The following is a 19,324-nucleotide window of genomic DNA, read 5'->3' as shown; positions in this document are numbered from 1 at the left end:
AACTCCCTCAGTAATCTGAGGTTAGCTGTTAGATATGTGACATTTAGCCTCCCAGAAAGGCCAAGCCTGTCTTTGTAATCGCTTTAACGTAAATCATTTTGCTTAACTTATTTTCTATTATTCCTGTCTCAAAATAATCGCTGCTAAACCGAAGATTAAACTCATTGCTTAGCCACACCATCTTGCATAATACAGTACATTGGGGTGGCTATCAAGATCGATCACAATAGAACTTCGTCAGAAGACATCTACGTTCTACTTTTCATCATCATAGAGATTGTAACCTGTGATATCCTACCACTAATGCTTCAAAACTTCTCATAAAACTTTGATTGCCAGTAATAACATGGATCCATGCTACGTTCACAAACCCACAGAATGATTTCCTACTAGATGGCTGTGCTGATTGGCTGAGTTATATCATGCGTCTCTATCATTGTCTCTTTCATGCATGACATATTTGAAAAACAAATTCAATGTGGGTTATCGACATGGCCAACAAGGAGCTGGTGCCAAAAAAGGACTCAATGTCAGTGCTGAAAAATCTGTGCTATTCAATGGTTGTCTGACTGCTTTTTACTAGCATTTTAAATAATGTTTTAAAACTCAGGTTCTAATCACCATTTTGAAAACAATATGGCAGACTTCTGTGTTTTCAATGGTTATAATTTACAAGTCCTTAGGCTTGTTTGAGTCTGTATGTTCTTGCAGTATATTTCAAAATTGGGAAGAAATATCCCAATTGATAATTGAAATATCCCAGAAATATCATAATTGATATTGTGGATTGCAATTATGTGTTTAAAAAAGATTGTGCTATGATTTTTTTGGGAAGATCACCCACCCCCATGGTACCTAATAACCATGTAATTATTAGTTTTGTGAGCGTATTGTGTGTTTTGAGTAGGACTAAACGATAATTGGAAAAATTCACAGCAATTTAAATATTTTTTATATTTACGAGTTGAAAATTAACTATAGCCAAACAGACTTTTAGTAGATAAGTTGTATGAAATAAGTTTGTGGTGTTTTGTGCCATCAGACTACAAATCGCTTGCTTTGCTCAATTTTGTCCCTATGGAATCCATAATATTTCCATACAGTGAAAAACAAATGTCTTTTTCCTTAAGTTCTCCTTCACTTTTTTCCTCCTCAGCCTTTTTTATGAAATGCCTATGAATGATTGATTCAGAGTGTGCATGCATAGCTCATGCAAAAGTAGTGATGGTAAACTTTTATATTTGCTTTTAAACGTATACTAGATAATGTTGAAAAGGAACCCTCATTAAAATTGCAAAGCTTGCTAAGTTTTGTTTCCTGTGATAGTAAAAATGTTTTAGCAGCATTTATTGATGGTCTCAACCCATCTATTATGGTCCTTGCGATGTGACAATTAGATGTGCACAACATGAGATGTCATTATTGCACAATGTACAAGCCTTGTATTGATGGAGGCACAGTGGATGCAAATCCTGCTTTTGTGTGTGCATGAGTTTATGCTGGATTCTTTAGTATCCTCCCACTGTCTAAAAATGCAACTTGAATGAATCGGATGTGCTTAAATAAACTATATGTGTATGAGTGAGTGAGCTTGCATCCTGCAGTGGGTTGGTTCCTGTCTCACTCCAATTGCAATACATAATATAACATTTTATGTTTATTAGATTTCTTTATTAATCATCAAATGAATTTGTGTATTACTTTATTACTATAATTGCTGAATTATATTACTGAATTTTGATACATGAAGTGGTGTGACTGCAGAGAGATCACCATTCTCAGTGTTGATTAGGAGACATAAGAATGTGAGGAAAGCTATATTAAACGTTTGTTGTGCAGCGATCAGGGTTTTCAGTAGATTTGGCTGCACATATATATAGAGTGGTCTGGAATGTTGAAAAACTGTTACATGGGAGCATGAAGCCAAGATTCCAGACTTTCTGACCTGTGGGACTGATGCAAAGCTACATCAGTGGAAGAAACCAGATGAGAGCATTTTTCTTGTGTAGTGGGGAACTGATTGAACTTGTGATTCATTAAGACATTTTAAGTCTGTTATCCTTTGTCACGCTGGCATGGCTGCACTGGGGCTTGTATAGCAATGTTTTGGTGAAATGCTGTTCTGTGTATGTAGTTTCTAAGTCTGCAATATATCGTAACTGGCAAGTGGTAATTCAATATATTTAAATATAAGTGAGTGTAACGAGTTTCAGTCGGTTTATATTAACTGCAGACACAGAAAAACCATCGTTGGGGAAAAAACATGGTCCACTGGAATATAAAAAAGAGCCTGGAAATGCAATGTTTGATATGCATAATGACAAACAACATGATTGCAATGTATGCAGCTGTACGCAGACGTACGAGAGCGCCTCAACTAAACAAGCATTATACACACACACACGCACACACACACACAGACAGACAGCAAACCGACACATTCAGTGACATGATAGGCCCTTGTGGATGATTCAGCGGATGCACAGCACGCTCCTTTCCATCCTTCCCCAGTGTATTTAACGTAAGAGTGAAGTTAATGGCTTAACGCTTAACCGCTTTTTTTCTGGCGATTTGTAAGCACCGTGTGTACGTGTTCGATTAGTCTGGCTATACTTGTGTATTCGTGTTTATGTGCTGATGGAGGGGAGGAGTGTCGGACAGGAGGCCTAAATCGAAGCCGGGAGCTAGAGTAGAGCCTTTAATACCGAGACCTCGGGACGCGGGATACTTGGCTGGGTGGTTCCGCGTACGCACATTCTATCACAGGTTAAGATCGCTGCACCGTCTCGAATGAATAATTACTTGCACATTACGGAGCTAAAAAACGACAGAATGAGAAATATGTGCAGTGGTTTACCAAGTAATTTTGACGACTGTCGTGTTCACTAGCTGCAACGGCGTTAAAAGTAGCTAGCTAGCGGCTAATGGTCGGCTGATGCCGATTTGACAGCCATGAGAAGTCCCTTCTCCGGAAGAGCATAATTACCGTCCGAACAGTTATTTGCTCCCAGTCGGATGTTTTTGCAACTTTACATTGGCGGTATGTGTCCCCCTGCACCGGGCTACAGTTATTCAGCGTAGTGCGGAGACCTAAATGTGGCGGCTAATCGGCTAACAGGGAGGTAGCAGTTTCGATTGGAAGGCTAGCATGTGATGGCCATTAACAGTGCGTTTTCCCACTTCTTTTCTGTTAGGGTGGTTTAAATATGCCTCTTCTCATGGAAAGCCAACCGGTTTTCGATTTACTATAACTCCGACACCAGTGTGGGCCGCTGCTAATAGTACCACTTAACGTTTGTACCGCATTGTTGCATACGTGTTTAAATTGCGACGTTAAGGCTAAACTTGTATTTCGTGACGTTTCTTTTGTGTGTGTGTGAGTGTGTGTGTGCGCGCCCCCGTTTGTGTGTTTGGGGTGTTTTTTAAACTATCTATATTGTTATTATTGAAACAATTACAAATATCTAATACCGTTAATCTATAGTGAAATCATGTGTTTGGGCGTGAACTGATTTTTTAAAAATTTATCTTGTATTGCATAGCCAGTGGTATTTGTGAGGGCCCGCATGTCTGTCAATTGTTCAAGACCTGTCGGGTACCTCAGGCAGCCTTACCAGCACGGTAAACCTGGAGAGCCAGCCATGTGGGAACGTGGGAGGGAATGGTGGAATCTGCAGTGTTAGAGGCCCATATTAATCTAAAAGGACAACTAGTTTTGCCATCCCCCAGTATTTTTCCCTCCCTCCTGCCTGCAAGACCTCGGAGTAGGCTGCAACTGCCAGTATTTAAAGGGCTGTGTGACATGGTGCTTTTTTGTCTGTCAGGAGTTGTGTGTGAGAAGACTGTCTGTGTACTTGTCTGTATGTGGTTGCACTACATGTAGTGTGGTGTTGGAATTTAAAGGACATGCTGGCTGATGCGACTCCACTGTCAGACCTTGCATCCAGGGTGTAAGCTTACCTTTTTGGTTTCTTACTACTGTTTGTGTCACACTGTTACTGATAAGTCATGCAACATTTCCTGTTTAACATTGTGACAGGTTTTTCAGATATTTAATACAAATGAGCATGTATGGAGATGAATCTTGTTCAGTTTTGTGGCTTTTTATAGGGCCTTTCTTGGTGTTTTAATAAGCCTGTAGAACTAAAAAAATACTTAAGACTTAATATACCTAAATCTCTCTGTAAATTGGCCTACATTGTATTATAGTTTAATATAGTTTACTTGTAGCAGTACAAGCAATATTATTTGTCTTCGCACCTGTACTATTGGTCTACATCTTAACATCTTAACTGGCCTGCCAGACATGCTTCGTGGAGCAGCACGGCTCACGTGCTGTCCCCTCTGTGTTTTAGGTTTTGTGAATGAAGGCATGCTGGATTCATGTTGCCAAATTATTCACAGTAAGTGTTTTGGGAGTACAGTCCTAAAGTCACTTCAGTCATCACGTTACAGATCAAACTGTGATGAGTATATTCTCTGTCTCTCTCTAGGAGCAGGAAGTAGGAACTAGTTAAAATGAAAGTCGACAGAACCAAGTTAAAGAAGACCCCCACAGAGGCGGTGAGTTGCTTACGTTGTCTTTTCGGTTTCTGGGGGAATTATACATGTTTTTGTACTTCTCCGTCTTGTAATAAACTAATCCAGCTTCTTTGTCCCTGACCTCAGCCTGCTGACTGCAGGACGCTTATTGAGAAGCTGAAGGGATGCAGCGACGAGCAGCTGCTGCTGGAGCTGCAGCACATAAAGACATGGAACATTGGAAAGGTGAGGGAGGGGAACAGAGGCCAGGATGCAGCCTCAGCACCGTGTGTCTGGGAAGACTTTTGGAAGTATAACACAGGCAGGGCTATAAAAGCAGGATGTTTTTTGGTTTACAAGTATGCTTTGGCTGCTGTTTGAAGTTTCAGTATAGGAATTGAACTCTAAGAATTAGACCTCTTTACAGTATATATTTAAAATATACATAATACCCACGTATTCAAAATGTTTTATACCTTATATTTGTAATAATTAATTTTCCGAATTGCAAATTATTTTTTTTATACTGACTTAAGATCAGTTCTTTGAGACTAGCCATCTTTAAATCTGAAGAAACTAGAATTCTTAGCTGAAATACTGTTAACTGGCAAGAGCTTCTATGGTGTATTAAAGAGGACTCAGTTTTCCATCTGGTCAATCTAAATATAATTCTCACATGCCTGTCTGAATTTCTCCAATGGTTGTCTTGCGATACTTCAATTTCTCGTCAACTAGTGTGAGCTGTACCACTGGGTGGACTTACTGGACCGCTTTGATGGGATCCTTTGTGATGCCGGCCAGACTGTGGAGGACATGTCCTGGCTGCTGGTCTGCGACCGGGTGGACAATGGTCAGCTGAAGGCCCTGCTGCTGGCCGTCCTCAACTTCACAGCTTTGCTGATAGAGTACAGCTTCTCTAGGCACTTGTACAGCTCCATTGAGGTATGGATGACTGTCAAAAATACTCACATTGTCATAACTGCCCCTTCTTTTTTGCCACAGCGACCTGACATGTTTCTTTACCAACTATAACCAATGAAATCAGTGTGTGAATGTGCCATTTAATGAAATATATACTTAGTCCTAGTGTTTAACACGTTTCTCCTTTTGGTCTTTGCAGCACCTAACAACCCTTCTAGCATCATCTGACATGCAGGTGGTCCTGGCCGTGCTGAACCTGCTGTATGTATTCAGCAAGAGGTCTAATTACATCACAAGGCTGGGCTCTGACAAGAGGGCCCCTCTGCTGGCGCGCCTGCAGCACCTGGCAGAGGTCTGTCTCTCTACAAAGATCGGGGGGGTTTGGGAATGGCAGATATGTCAAATATAGATTTGTGGAGTTGGGGGAGCAGTGGTTCTCAGATGTAGGCCAAATATAGATTGGTTAGGTTCGGGATTGTCAAATATAGGTCATGTATTGAATGCTGGGATTTTGAGACTATACATCCACTTCCTATTGCCACAAAAGTGTTATTAAACATTTTAGGTTTTTTTTTACTGCTACATGGGTTAAATGGGTTTAACTTGAAGAATTATGAGAGTGAGGTTTCATTTGCTGTACTTTTATTTTCATTTTTAAATTTTTCCCCCTGCCTGACCTTGGTGATCGGGTTAACTAAAACTTGCTGGTCTTCTATGTCCTTTTCTCTTTAGAGCTGGGGAGGGAAAGAGAATGGATTTGGTCTGGCTGAGTGCTGCAGGGACCTGCCTATGGTGGTGAGCTTTGTAAATGATTACTATTGTAAATCCGTGAGCTTAACCAAGCAGTACATTTGTCTAATAATGCCCTGTGACCTTTATACAAACACCACACCAAGCTGTCTAACCATGGTATTCTTTATACAGGTAATGAGGCACTCGTATAATTTCTTAATGAAATTTCTAAAAAGTGTCTTATTATTATTATTATTATTATTATTGTTGTTGTTATTGTTACTACTGCTACTGCTGCTACTTTCCATTTCTGAACTTGGTCTCCTTCTCTGTAAGCAGAAATACCCTCCCAGTGCCACAACACTGCACTTTGAATTTTATGCCGAACCTGGGTCAGAGGTTAAAGCGGAAAAAAAGGTATGGAATTTAGGCCAGCTGACTGTCCACAGGCTGAATGTTGTTTGAACTGAAAAAGATAAGACAGGAAGAGACATGACATTAAGTGTTTCTCTGGTATCTGATACCTACCCCACTCTGTTTGGCATTTAGTCAGTCAGCTGATAAACTGATGTAAGTTTGCTTGTATCGGGGGGGAAGGTGCCCAGACTGTGACTGAAAGGATGTTATATGTGCTGTGTCAGTGTGCCCCGTAGTGCATTTTCAACTAACAATATTGTAGCTTAATTTTAATATATAATAAAATTTTAAATTATTATTTTTTTAATAATATGAAATGCTTGTATGTTCCTCTGCTTTTAACTGATTACACGTCATAGTGATTGATCTCTGAGTATAAAGCATAAATGTTGCCTCTCAGAGAATAGTTCAGGGCAGTATAAATAATTGGTGTTGGGTGACATAAATGGCGATTATCAGATTTTGAGTAGCATTAAGTTTGATCGTGAAAGCAACAATTTTTCCTCTCCTCCCACAGACGAGTAGTAATACACTACACTACATTCATATAGAACAGCTCGACAAGGTAACGTGAATGATGACGACGACGAACTGTGAATGTGCAGCTTTTGATACGTTTTGTTGTGGAAAATCTCCTGCTAGAGATGAAAGCTTGAAAAACATGTTATGAGGATCTGTTCTCTAACAGAACTTTTTGTTTTAGAACTTTATTGGCTATTTTTGTTTAATTCTGTTGAAGTAAATGTTATGCGACAATGTAGAATTGTGTGTGTGTGTGATGATAAAGGACATTCTGTCTGCTTCTGTTAAAACTCAAAAGTACTCTGTGTCATCTTAAAATGAAATGTATGAAGTGGGTAACAAAGGGCTGAACCTGACAGATCTCAGAGAGTCCGTCGGAGATCATGGAGTCTCTGACCGTCATGCACAGTATCCCCAAGGACAAGCAGACACTGCTCTTTACTCACATCCGCCTGGCACACGGCTTCTCCAACCACAAAAAGAGGCTGCAGGCTGTTCAGGCCCGCCTGCATGCCATCTCCATTCTCGGTGAGTCTGCACGCAGCTGTCTGCTGGCTGGGTCATGGCTGTATGCTGGTCAGGTCCCTGCTTTGAGTAGTGCTTGGTGTTGATCGGTCTTTTGTGTGAAACTGGATGAGGCTGCGGCTCATTTAAACAATAGGCTAACTGGTACATACTCTTTTATAGAAGTTTTTAAAAAAAAAATTGTTGCAGTGTTTGATGTAAAACATGCTTTGCTGTGCTGTTTTTAATGGCAATTTTATTTGTCTATGGTAGTTTATTCCAACGCGCTTCAGGAGTCTGCAAACAGCATCCTCTACAATGGACTCATAGAGGAATTGGTGGATGTTCTGCAGATTACAGACAAACATCTGGTGGTGAGATATTGTTAACATAGATGTAATTGAAGTATTAATACCAGATTAATCACTTAAAAAAATTGTCAAAATGACTAATGTTGTTTAAATGGTTCACATTCACTTGGACGTCTTATAACCCCCTGCCAAATGATTGATTCTTTTTCTGGGATGAAGATTGGCATGGTACAAATTTGCATATTTGTGCTTAATCATTTCTAATAAATGTAATATTTTACGGTATTGGTTGGATACAGTACTGTGTGAAGCATTGACAAGTAATGTCAATGTAAGTGTATATTTGCTCTGGGGAGAAAAAAAACTACTTATCATTAGAACATATGCAAATTAACAATAACACAATAAGAACTAAATTTCTTGCTCTCCAAAAAGTTACTCATATCTTCTTGGATAGCTAGGTGAACACCCCTTCAGTTCCCAAACCTCTCCTCAGGGACACACCTGTCATTCTATGTATTTAATAAATTTTTCCACCAGCTCAATGAAATTAGTTCACTCAGTGTGGGATTTATTAGCCGAACCAGCTGGGATAGTGATTGCGTCAAATATTTTGAACTTGGAAGTATTGAGTCTCTTTAGCCGGTTGTAGCTGAATTTGTGTACATAAAATGCATGCCTTCGTCCTCAGGACATCAAGGCGGCCTCTCTGCGCACTCTGACCTCCATAGTGCATCTCGAAAGAACACCCAAACTCTCCAACATCATTGATTGTACCGGCATGGCCTCCTACCATGGCTTTCTGCCTGTGCTAGTGCGAAACTGCATACAGGCCATGATCGGTGAGTCCCATATGGCATGCTGAGGCTCACTTCGGCAGACCTTACAAATAAGCATCTGCTTGGCCTTTTGCTCAGATATCAGTCAGTTTTATTTCCACGGTGGCTATTTTTGACTCCTGTCTGTTTTCTCAGACCCTTTAATAGAGCCATACCCACACCAGTTTGCCACAGCGCTCTTCTCCTTTTTGTACCACCTGGCCAGCTATGATGCTGGTGGTGAGGCCCTTGTCTCCTGCGGCATGATGGAGGCCCTGCTGAAGGTAGGGAATCCTGTTTTTATTTTGCCTTTATTTAAATGCTTTTTTGCAATGTATGTTGCCACGTTCGATCACCGCATTCTGCTTTGCCGTTCTCACGTGCGCCCTAATGCTTGGTCTATGTTCCTTTTCAGGTGATAAAATTCCTGGGAGATGAGCAGGACCAGATCACGTTTGTGACACGCGCAGTCCGGGTGGTTGACCTCATCACCAATCTGGACATGGCTGCCTTCCAGTCCCATGGTGGCCTCTCTATATTCATCTGCAGGCTAGAGGTAAATTAGCTGTGCCCCAACCACCTTGTCATTTCCCACACATCTGATGGTCTCCAGTTGCTCTTAAAGCGAGCGTTGTCTTGCTTTTCTGCAGCATGAGGTGGACCTGTCCCGGAAGGATTGCCCATTCATCATCAAGCCAAAGACTCAGAGGCCTGGCATGGTTACAGACACCGAGGACATGGACACAGACACGGACGGTCAGCCTGGTATCCATTGCCCTCCGCCGCTCCTATTCTCAGGCTGCAGGCTCTGGTGTATTTATTTTTTTTTGTCCTGCTTAGCCGATCCTGGCAATCTGTTCGATGCCTGGTATATGATACTGGGTTTGCAGCTGTATCTCTCTATCCCTGGCACTCCGATGGCTGCTGTGTTTAGTTCTATAGCTCAAGGACACAAGTTTAAAAGTAACTTTCTTCTAACTACTAGACTTCCACTCTCAGCGCGCCTATTATTTCTGACTACAGAGAAGAGTGGATTTGTCAGTTATTGATAGACGTATGTAGAACACATGTCTTTTTATATAGTCATGTAGTGATTTAATCTTTGCATTAACCCACTTATAAAATGGTAGCTACACATTCGACTTACTCGTATCAGTGTTTCTGCCAGGTTTACAGCTTTGGGCAAATGGACACCGACAGGATTCATGGTGTTCATGTGTTTCTTTTAATGACAGCAGTCAATATAACAACTGAACTAAACATCCGGGCATTTTTTTTTTATGACAATTATCCACAAAGTGTGCAGCTTTTGTCACTGCAGTGTATCTTTCTAGGCTTCTGGAAAAACATCTCTAGAGCCTCTTGATATGGGAAGTCAGAAACGTCTGGCCTATTTGAGATCCACATGCAGGCTGCAAGATGGTATCTGCAGATGTTTGTCTTGACCTGCAACAGCATTAACTGTTAGGCTTTAAAAGTGGTAGCTGATAGTGTATTTATTACCCTGATCATGGTTGAGAAGCCCCCCTCACAGTTTACACTGCTGACCAGCTGGTTGACGTGACATATTTTGCATCGGGGCCGAACTCCGCCATGCGCGATACAGAGAGCAGAGGAGAATTGTAAATGTGCGACTGTGTAGAGACAAAAATGACAAGCTGTTGTGTAAATAAGATAAATAACACAAGGCTATATAGTTTGTTTAATAAAAGGACAATGTATAGACCTGTTCTATAGGAAAGGTAACCTTAAATGACTTCTGCTGTGATCTGGTGCTATATAGAAAATAAAATTAACTTGACCTTTAAAGGGGGAGTGGGAGGTGCGGTTGGGGGGACGGGGCCCCCCCTTATATAATGGTAGGGGAAACACTGCATTTGTACCTAAATTATTTTCTTTTACATGTTGAATACACGTTTAGCTGCTTTATTCCACCAATAACTTAAACATTTCCATTTAGTTTTTGTTGATTTTTAAATTGTTCTACATCTGGAATTTTACGCAATGTTAGAATTAAAAATCCTAACGGTGCATTTATTTACTACTCCGACTTTCCTGGCTTTCGTGGTTATAGAAATTTAATCAACATTCTTTTGACCATTCAGATTTGAGAATTTTGCAGTGCCATGGTAAATAGAGTATAGCAAGATAAGGCAATGGGAAAAATAAGACACTCTTTTAAAACTTTCTGTCATGGAGTGCAGCAGGTGGTAAACATCTGGTGACTGTATGGGACCTTTGGCTTTGCAGTGCCTGATGTTGCTATGGAGAGCAGCCCTGGGCCATCCACCTCTGCTGAGCCCCGCCCTGAAGGCGAATCCCGTGCGCAGAGCAACTCTGCATACACGCAAAGAGCAGGTAAAGGCTCTACTTGTTTTCTCAAACCCAGTTGCGTGTTTTTAAAGTTAACTAGCAAAGGTAACCACCATTGTCAAGGGACCTGCTATTCCTGCAAACCAGCAGCCTCCAACATTTATGTTTGACTTTCTGAGTGGTACTGATTGCCGAATCCATTCCTTCCAGGAGTGCAGTGTATTCCCCAGAGAGCGGCTCTGCTCAAGTCCATGTTGAACTTCCTGAAGAAAGCCATTCAGGATCCTGCCTTCTCTGACGGAATTCGCCACGGTGAGCATGATTACAATGGCAGAGGGGTTGGAGTTCTTGTTTGTATTTTTGTTTCATGGTTAAACTGACCTGCCCCTCTGCAGTGATGGACGGGTCCCTGCCTACCTCACTCAAGCACATCATCAGTAATGCGGAGTACTATGGACCTTCCCTGTTCCTCCTGGGTGAGCATTTCAATGGGTATCCTGCATGGTTATGCTTCTTGTTCTTTGTGGTACCGGGTCTGTCTTGGTTTCTGTGAATTTGCAAACATTGGCTGGCAAAATCAACAGCACTAGAGCGCTAGTTCTGGCGTGTTTATATGCAGCCCTCTGACATCTGACCTGTATCCGCTGTGTGTCTCTCCCCCCCCCAGCCACGGAGGTGGTGACCGTGTTCGTGTTCCAGGAGCCCTCGCTCCTCTCCTCCCTGCAGGACAACGGCCTCACGGATGTCATGCTGCACGCATTGCTCATCAAGGATGTGAGGCTACTTTATTATTCGCTGCTGTTTCTCTCCCCTTTTTTCTGCACGTTTGGTTATTATTCCCGCTTCATTCATTTTCCATTATACAGCTCTGGAAAAAAACTTTTCAGTTTCACTCATTTCTCTATTCATGGTTATTCTCTTGTAAAAAAAAAAAAAAAATTTTTTTTTTTTTTTGCAAACTCCAGCCTGGCTCTTCCTTGGTTCTCTTTGATGAAGGACTGCTTCCTTGCTTTATGGGCCTTCAGTTCTGCTTCTAGGAGCCTGATACGAACTGTCCTAGCAGTGCATTTCACACCTGCAGTTAATGTTTTTCATTCTTTTTGAAGGTCACTTGAGGTCATCCTCTGATTTGAGGCACTCCTTGATAAGCTGACCGTCATCTTTGGCATTAGAAAATTGCTTCTGCCCTCTACCTGGCTGGTTTTTGGTCATTGCCAGTGTCTCCTGCTTCACCTTGTTCCTGTGTACTGCTGTCTTAGAAACTTTGAGCCTGGAAGCGACCTGCCTCTCGGCGTACCCTTCTGCCAGCAGAACCAGGATTAAGCCAGGATTTAAAAATGCAGATTATTAAAAAATAGTGGCTTAATTTTTTTTCCAGCACTGTATATCACCCCCATGCTGCATCCATGTAACTGTAAGAAGTAGGGCTGCATGATAAAATTGTTTCAGCATCATCACCGTGACGCTGCTTTGCGTCTGACACAACTTGCAGCAACATCACCAAGTTATTTATTTGCCTCTGTTGGTTATTGAGTCAACCCTTCTGTATCAGTGACTTTCCCTATCGCAGTTTCGATATCACAGAATAAGAAAATGAAATGGAAACATTTTTGGGAATTTTGAGAAAGCTGCAGATGATGCACAAAGGCCAGTAGACAACGCACAAAAAGTTTAGTAATGCATAAATGTATAAAATGTATGTATAGTGCTGATTTGGAAGATGCCAGGCATGTTTACGGCAGCCTGTCACGTGCTCTCAGTGATCTGGCAGGCATCTTTGTATTTCATGTTTTTTATCTTTTCTCTTTGCTTGCCAAGGGGGGCAAAAAATTAGTGGCTTTACCAGATCACAGGTGGTCTGCACCCCTATCCCCTGCGATGTGGGTAATTTCACCTCATGTTTTGTTTTTGGAATATCCCGATATTACTCGTGTAAAGTGCACATGCCGCGATGTGATATCCTGTACCCTTGGTAAAAAGGAGGACTCTCTCACAGAAGGATATCAGTCTAAAGGAAATGGAATAGCATTCTGGTTCACCATCAAACTAGCTTCGTTTTCTCAAGCAGAAGAGTTCAGGTTTTTGTCTTTTCAATTCTATTTAAATTGGGAAAGTAGATCTCAATGTGGCCTGTGATTCCATTCTACCAGACACCCACTACACGTATCCCCCAGTTGTCCCATTACATTTTTTGTAAATATTGTGTACTGTCATTATTTATTCCTTATTAATGTCTAGTTTCAGGTCCTCCAAATATTTTTATGAATTTTTGTTTAATTATTTTGGAACGCTGCGACTTGACTCACCTACCAGCCTTGATCCACATGGCAGGGAACAAATGCTTTTTATTTATGGCAATTAATTGGCTGTTAGGTTGAGTTGCAGTACAACTCAACCTGAGAAGCAACATTAAGCATCCTTGGAATTCCCTGTGAAATATTGGCTTTTTCCAAGTCTACCCTTTCCCTGCCATCTGTCTCTCATTCTCTTCCTCCACTGCTTTCTCTCTTCCTCTCTCTCTCACAGTCTCTCTCTCTGCAGGTCCCTGCCACACGGGAGGTACTGGGCTCGCTCCCCAATGTCTTCAGTGCCCTGTGCCTCAACGCCCGTGGCCTGCACTCCTTCGTTCAGTGCCAGCCCTTTGAACGCCTCTTCAAGGTGTTGTTGTCCCCAGATTATCTGCCTGCTATGAGGCGCCGTAGGAGCTCAGACCCTTTGGGTTAGTCTGAGGCCCGCCCTTACTTCTTGAGTGCTTGTTTGGGCTCTTAGTCCTGAGGCTCATCCTTCGCTCCGTTCCAGGTGATACTGCTTCAAACTTAGGTAGTGCAGTGGATGAATTGATGAGACACCAGCCTACTCTCAAAACAGATGCAACAGCTGCAATAATCAAGGTGAGAATGCCACAGTTGGTAAGTGTAAGCTTAACGGCATTACTGGGTTAGATTCGGTATCTATGCAAGATGCATTGGCAAAATTGTTGTAATGACGGGGACAGTCACCTGGACCGCACTGTAAACCTCATATCTCTGCGATAGCTGCTGGAGGAGATCTGCAGTTTGGGGCGCGCTCCGGAGTACATATGCCAGAAGCCTTCCATCCAGAAGTCGGACGGTGCTGCTTCAGCACCACCAGCCCGGTCCAGCCATGCCGCCGAGGAGGCCTCCAGCGAAGATGAGGAAGAGGAGGAAGCTCTGCACTCTTTCACGCAGCAGCAGGGGGAGCTGGAGAGCAGTCGACAGTGGGTTTACACTCATTACAATCATTCCGTTTGTGTGCTTGTGGTTTTGAAGAATGATGTATGTATTTAACCAACCCACTTTTAATTTTCAGAGTTGTTGGCACAGAAGACAGGATACCCATTCCCCTGATGGACTACATACTGAATGTGGTGAGTGTCTGACCACCTGCGGATGAATAAAACATTCTCTTCAGAAGGATGATGCTTGATAGCTACTGTACTTATTACACTGTGCTATGAAAACATTTTAAGTAGTGCTGGTGAATTATTGGATATCATAATTACTTTTTCAGCTTCTTCTGCTACTCTGGCATGTTGCCAGTGGGCCTGTGGGTGATGGCCGGTATATTGTGAGGCGAGTCGCACCGGTGCTCTGTTTCAGGTTGTCTAAATTTGACAGGCTCTCACAGATTTTAGGAGCTGTGCATCTGTCAGGATAGGATAAACACCTAAGGGTTTACACCTTCTTGCTTGGTCATTTTTGACCTGGTAATTGTTTTTTTCTGTCTGTATAATAATTTTAACCTCATTTGCTTCCAATTCTGGGAAGAATCTGTCACTTGGTATACCTGCCCCTGGTGTTCAGATGAGTGTTCTCCTGACAGCATATCCCTGGGGAATACACATATGATGAATATGAAAACAATGCCTTACTTAAAATCTCCAGGTTAACTTCTCCATTCCTAGTGGTTTGTGTTGAGAACTATAATGAGATAATGAGAACTAACTCAAGTAAAACTGTTGAAATATAAAGTACAGCAGGGAACTGAATGACTTCAGCAAGTCTGATCTGAGGTTCACAAATAGAAGTGATGCATGTGCACGTCACCAGCATTTTACTACCCTCCACTAGCTCAGGAGGTGTGGCAGGTATTTTCTTGTTTGACGGTTTGCTGTTTTCTGCTCCTCTCTCACTGGCGTAAATGCTCCAGGATCAGTAGTAAAGCCGAAAGTGAAGTTTGAACGTTAGGATGACATCATGACCAGCAGTACTTCTTCATAACTGTCATTACAAGTGCATATAATCATCTTTTCTTCAGATAAGATTAATTGAATTGCTTGTATTGTTTTGAGGAAATGCCACTGTTTGACAGTGAAGCACAGAAATGATGGTTCGAGACTAAGGCAGGATAATATGGCAAAATATTTGACCATGACGATCTTTTCGTGTTATTCAGTTACGATAATTTTCACTTGTTTCGCTATTTGACAACATTGTCATTTACTTCAGGGGACCATTTTGCGTAAAATCCCCTTGGAATTCCCTTTAAACTGATTCAAAATGTGAGAGACTATGGTTGGACGTATTGCAAACGGTTCTAATTTTAATGAATCATAGAAAACATTTCGGCATAGGGTGTAACACCAAATAAACAATGTGCTTTGTTGGTGGGATTTTTGTGTGACTGCCTAGCTGTTTGTTCCTGGTAATGGGATTTACATTGCTGGTAGAGCTGCCACCCATCCCATATTTTGAAAAATAAAATGCTGTGTCTAGTTGTTAACAAATACAGGCACTTGCATTCTGTATGGTCTGCTGCTTGGTAGTGCTTTAGGTGCTGAAATAAGTTTGCAGTATTTCCTGTTTTAGTTGGCACCAGTTTCTGACAGTTTAAAGCACACAGTACCAGTCTGCTGCCTGCCGGTGACGTCTTTTTACCTTATTGGCAATATCTCTATTTAAAAAGATCTTATGACTGCTGAGCTGTCACTTTCTTCACCAACACCGGAGTTTCCTCTGAGGCACAGCTCATCTTTTCCATATTGCCAAAACGGTAGCATGTGGTGTGCTTCACTAACTCAGTCCATTTTTGCTGCCATGTGATTGGTTGGAATTACCTTTTATTTGCATTCATGGTGCACTGATAAGGAAATGTCTGGCCGATACTGATATGCATTTATTTTGAAAACAGATACCAATTGTTTGGGGTGGGGGGTGGGTGGGGTTTCAGTTTTGTTTAAAGGTGCAGATCACCCAAATTACATTCCAAAAATATGAGATCTCCAAATAAATTTTTCATGGGAAAATACTAACTCAGGAAATTGATTTTATACATCATAAATGTATAACATTAACTTTGTTAGTTACACATTTCAAATAATTACTTGTTATATTAAAGCAAAAAGCTGCCATGTCATTACTGTATTGATTATACAGTAATTTCCACCCAGTGCTTGACACATAAATTAACTCTGCTTAGTATTTGCTCTTAACTCCACATTTGTAATAATATGTTACTTAGTTGTTAGTAATCGCTAAAAGCGACTACAGAAGATCTGATCATCAAGTGTGGTAAGCTATAATTTCCGGAGATCTTTTGAGTTTCCATTGTCTGAACTGATTGTGATATCACCCAGCCCTACTGCAAACTCCTTGTAGTAGTCATCCTGGCTTGTCCTGAACTACTGTCCACCCCTCCTTCCCCCCCCCCCAGATGAAGTTCGTGGAGTCTATTCTGAGCAACAACACTACAGATGACCACTGTCAGGAGTTTGTAAGGCAGAAGGGCCTCTTGCCCCTGGTTTCCATCCTGGGCCTGCCTAACCTGCCAATTGACTTTCCCACCTCTGCTGCCTGCCAAGCCGTCGCAGGCGTGTGCAAGTCTATTCTGGTGAGAGTGGGGGTGTGGGGCAGATATAGATACTGTTTTATTCCTCATCCATTCTTGGGGTAAATTTTGTTCCCAGCAGTTAGGTTTTATTAACCTTTTTAAGCAATTGTAGTTTCTGAAAAAGAATGTCCTCTTTCTGCTCTAGACGTTGTCCCATGAGCCCAAGGTGCTGCAGGAGGGCTTGTGTCAGCTGGACTTAATTCTGTCTCTGCTGGAGCCCCTGCACCGGCCCATTGAGGCACCTGGTGGCTCCGTCTTGCTACGTGAGCTGGCCACGGCAGGTCATGTGACTGACGCCACGCTGTCCGCTGGGGCCACACCCCTGCTGCATGCGCTTACCGCGGCGCACGCCTACATCATGATGTTCGTGCATACCTGCCGAGTGGGTCAGGTGAGACTCTAAGTGTGCTTGTCATGCTTGTTTACTAGTCATCTTACTCTGTCCTCTTAGGGACTCGTATACTGAATGTGGTTCCTTGGTCTTTTCTTCTGATGGCAGAGTGAGATCCGGGCCATCTCTGTGAACCAGTGGGGCTCCCAGTTGGGTCTGAATGTGCTGAGCAAGCTCAGCCAGCTGTACTGCTCCCTGGTGTGGGAGAGCACAGTCCTACTCTCCCTCTGCACACCCAACAGGTCAGCACTCACAATAGCCACGCAAAAAGAAATGTCAGCCTAGTAGCTCCAGCCCCTCCACCTACGACCTAGCTGCAGGTCCTTGGAATGTCGAAGCCCACGTAATTGTGCCATATGGGTCTTCGGGAGAAAATTCTGTCCAATTGCATCATAATGATTTGTGGCAAAATAAGTCAGTATATGTTCACTGTCACACTGTCATGTTTGTGAATATTCAGCGCTACAAAAGTGGTGGTATGAACCTACATGTGTATTAACTGTGATGTCAGAATACTTGTCATATTTGCTTATCTGATTAACAGCTGCACAAAAAAATGTGTGTGTGTGTAATATGTGTTTTGCATTATAGAAACATTTCAGCACATAGGAAAAAAGCACACATTGTGGAAATGTATTAACATTCTTGTTTTGTAAGCAGAATTAAAATGGTGCCTGATGTGTGATTGCCTGCACCTCTGTGTTTGTCAGCCTGCCTCCAGGCTGTGAGTTTGGCCAGGCTGATATGCAGAAGCTGGTGCCCAAGGAGGAGAGGCCCACAGGAAGCAGCACCACCAACAGTACGACCCCTGCCTCCACCGCTGGAGTTCGCAGAGCTGGTGAGGGGCTCTCTGCTTGCTGAGACACTTAGCATGCAACCGCAGCACTTGCCAAAATCAAATGTCAAATACCTTTGCTCGGTGATTCGCTTCTCTACTAGCCTCATTGCACCACAAAAGCATTCAAAGAACACTTACTGGCCTTTTCTATTATCTAATTAGTTTATTAGTACTTTGATAGTTGTGTGTAGTTGTATAGTTGTATAGCTGTTGTGTAGATCCTGCTCCAAAACTGCTTACACTTGTTCCTTGACATTCAATGAAAGCTCAGCCTAGCTGCTTTCATGCCTGGTTGACTCCTTAATCACATGAATGTTTGCCATGTGCCACACTTGTGTGTTGCTTTGGAGAAAAGCATCTGCTAAATATGTAGATGGTTCACACGCATGTATCAACCTCTGGTGCTCTTCCCTGCACCACCAGGAGAAGGCGAAAGCGACAGCGGGGCAGGTGTGGACCCCTCTGCACAGGTCCTGCTGGAAGGCATGGGGTTGGATGGAGACACACTGGCCCCCATGGAGACTGACGAGCCCACGGCCGCCGCAGACCCCAAGGCCACAAAGTCCAAGCTGACTCCTGCCATGGCTGCCCGCATCAAGCAGATCAAGCCACTTCTCTCCGGTTCGTGCTTTTTCTCAAGGGCTTCCCATCTGACCTCCTACCCCTGCTGCTGATTGTGTACCTGAGTTTTGTCCTGAGGGGAAAGGATTTCCAAACTCTGTGCTCTTATTGTGGCCTCTCTCCCTTCTCTCTGTTCCCAGCATCCTCCCGTCTAGGCCGGGCCCTGGCAGAGCTCTTTGGTCTGCTAGTGAAGCTGTGTGTCGGCTCCCCAGTGCGGCAGCGGCGTTCCCACCATGCAGCCAGCGCTGGGACTGTGCCCACGCCCGCCGCCCGTGCCACCGCATCCTCCCTCACCAAGCTGCTCACCAAGGGGCTCAGCTGGCAGCCTCCTCCCTACACACCCACACCCCGCTTTCGGTGAGTTCTGGGGCGTATGAAAGTTCTTTTGTTTGGAAAAGCTTTCTTTCTTTTCTTTTGCCTTTCCAAATCTAGTCCATTTTCGTTAGGTGATCCATACCCTCCCTGAGCATATTTGACCCCCAAAGTCCAGTCGGTTTTAACTAGAATAACCGCTCCATACTGTGCCTGGGCCTGCTTGTAGAGGTGGGTCCGGGTATGCTATAGA

At 42.9% G+C, this 19,324-nt stretch overlaps 1 protein-coding gene across 11 annotated transcripts in view; it reads left to right on the top strand.

Moving 5' to 3' along the window:
* Positions 1 to 19,324, top strand: part of huwe1 (HECT, UBA and WWE domain containing E3 ubiquitin protein ligase 1) — a 68,244-nt gene that overhangs the window by 4,893 nt on the left and 44,027 nt on the right. For 6 of the 11 annotated variants that reach the window (XM_048983029.1, XM_048983024.1, XM_048983026.1 and 3 more), the window contains exons 2-29: positions 4,356 to 4,403; positions 4,494 to 4,563; positions 4,669 to 4,767; positions 5,257 to 5,463; positions 5,642 to 5,794; positions 6,175 to 6,237; positions 6,514 to 6,591; positions 7,109 to 7,156; positions 7,473 to 7,641; positions 7,891 to 7,991; positions 8,620 to 8,770; positions 8,903 to 9,030; positions 9,162 to 9,302; positions 9,397 to 9,511; positions 10,997 to 11,104; positions 11,270 to 11,371; positions 11,455 to 11,535; positions 11,727 to 11,833; positions 13,586 to 13,778; positions 13,859 to 13,950; positions 14,095 to 14,297; positions 14,390 to 14,447; positions 16,733 to 16,909; positions 17,055 to 17,300; positions 17,409 to 17,542; positions 18,011 to 18,138; positions 18,562 to 18,759; positions 18,900 to 19,116. In XM_048983029.1, the coding sequence (XP_048838986.1) occupies positions 4,519 to 4,563; positions 4,669 to 4,767; positions 5,257 to 5,463; positions 5,642 to 5,794; positions 6,175 to 6,237; positions 6,514 to 6,591; positions 7,109 to 7,156; positions 7,473 to 7,641; positions 7,891 to 7,991; positions 8,620 to 8,770; positions 8,903 to 9,030; positions 9,162 to 9,302; positions 9,397 to 9,511; positions 10,997 to 11,104; positions 11,270 to 11,371; positions 11,455 to 11,535; positions 11,727 to 11,833; positions 13,586 to 13,778; positions 13,859 to 13,950; positions 14,095 to 14,297; positions 14,390 to 14,447; positions 16,733 to 16,909; positions 17,055 to 17,300; positions 17,409 to 17,542; positions 18,011 to 18,138; positions 18,562 to 18,759; positions 18,900 to 19,116 (3,542 nt within the window). In that variant the 5' untranslated portion in view covers positions 4,356 to 4,403; positions 4,494 to 4,518. Of the gene's footprint in view, positions 1 to 2,148; positions 2,522 to 2,545; positions 3,951 to 4,355; positions 4,404 to 4,493; positions 4,564 to 4,668; positions 4,768 to 5,256; positions 5,464 to 5,641; positions 5,795 to 6,174; positions 6,238 to 6,513; positions 6,592 to 7,108; positions 7,157 to 7,472; positions 7,642 to 7,890; positions 7,992 to 8,619; positions 8,771 to 8,902; positions 9,031 to 9,161; positions 9,303 to 9,396; positions 9,512 to 10,996; positions 11,105 to 11,269; positions 11,372 to 11,454; positions 11,536 to 11,726; positions 11,834 to 13,585; positions 13,779 to 13,858; positions 13,951 to 14,094; positions 14,298 to 14,389; positions 14,448 to 16,732; positions 16,910 to 17,054; positions 17,301 to 17,408; positions 17,543 to 18,010; positions 18,139 to 18,561; positions 18,760 to 18,899; positions 19,117 to 19,324 lie in introns of those variants that run through there. The other 5 variants (XM_048983021.1, XM_048983022.1, XM_048983027.1 and 2 more) reach the window with 5 other exon arrangements.

This window comes from Brienomyrus brachyistius, chromosome 18, assembly GCF_023856365.1.
Source record: "Brienomyrus brachyistius isolate T26 chromosome 18, BBRACH_0.4, whole genome shotgun sequence".
Classification (NCBI taxonomy): Eukaryota; Metazoa; Chordata; class Actinopteri; order Osteoglossiformes; family Mormyridae; genus Brienomyrus; species Brienomyrus brachyistius.
This window is presented reverse-complemented; position numbering and strand designations above follow the sequence as displayed.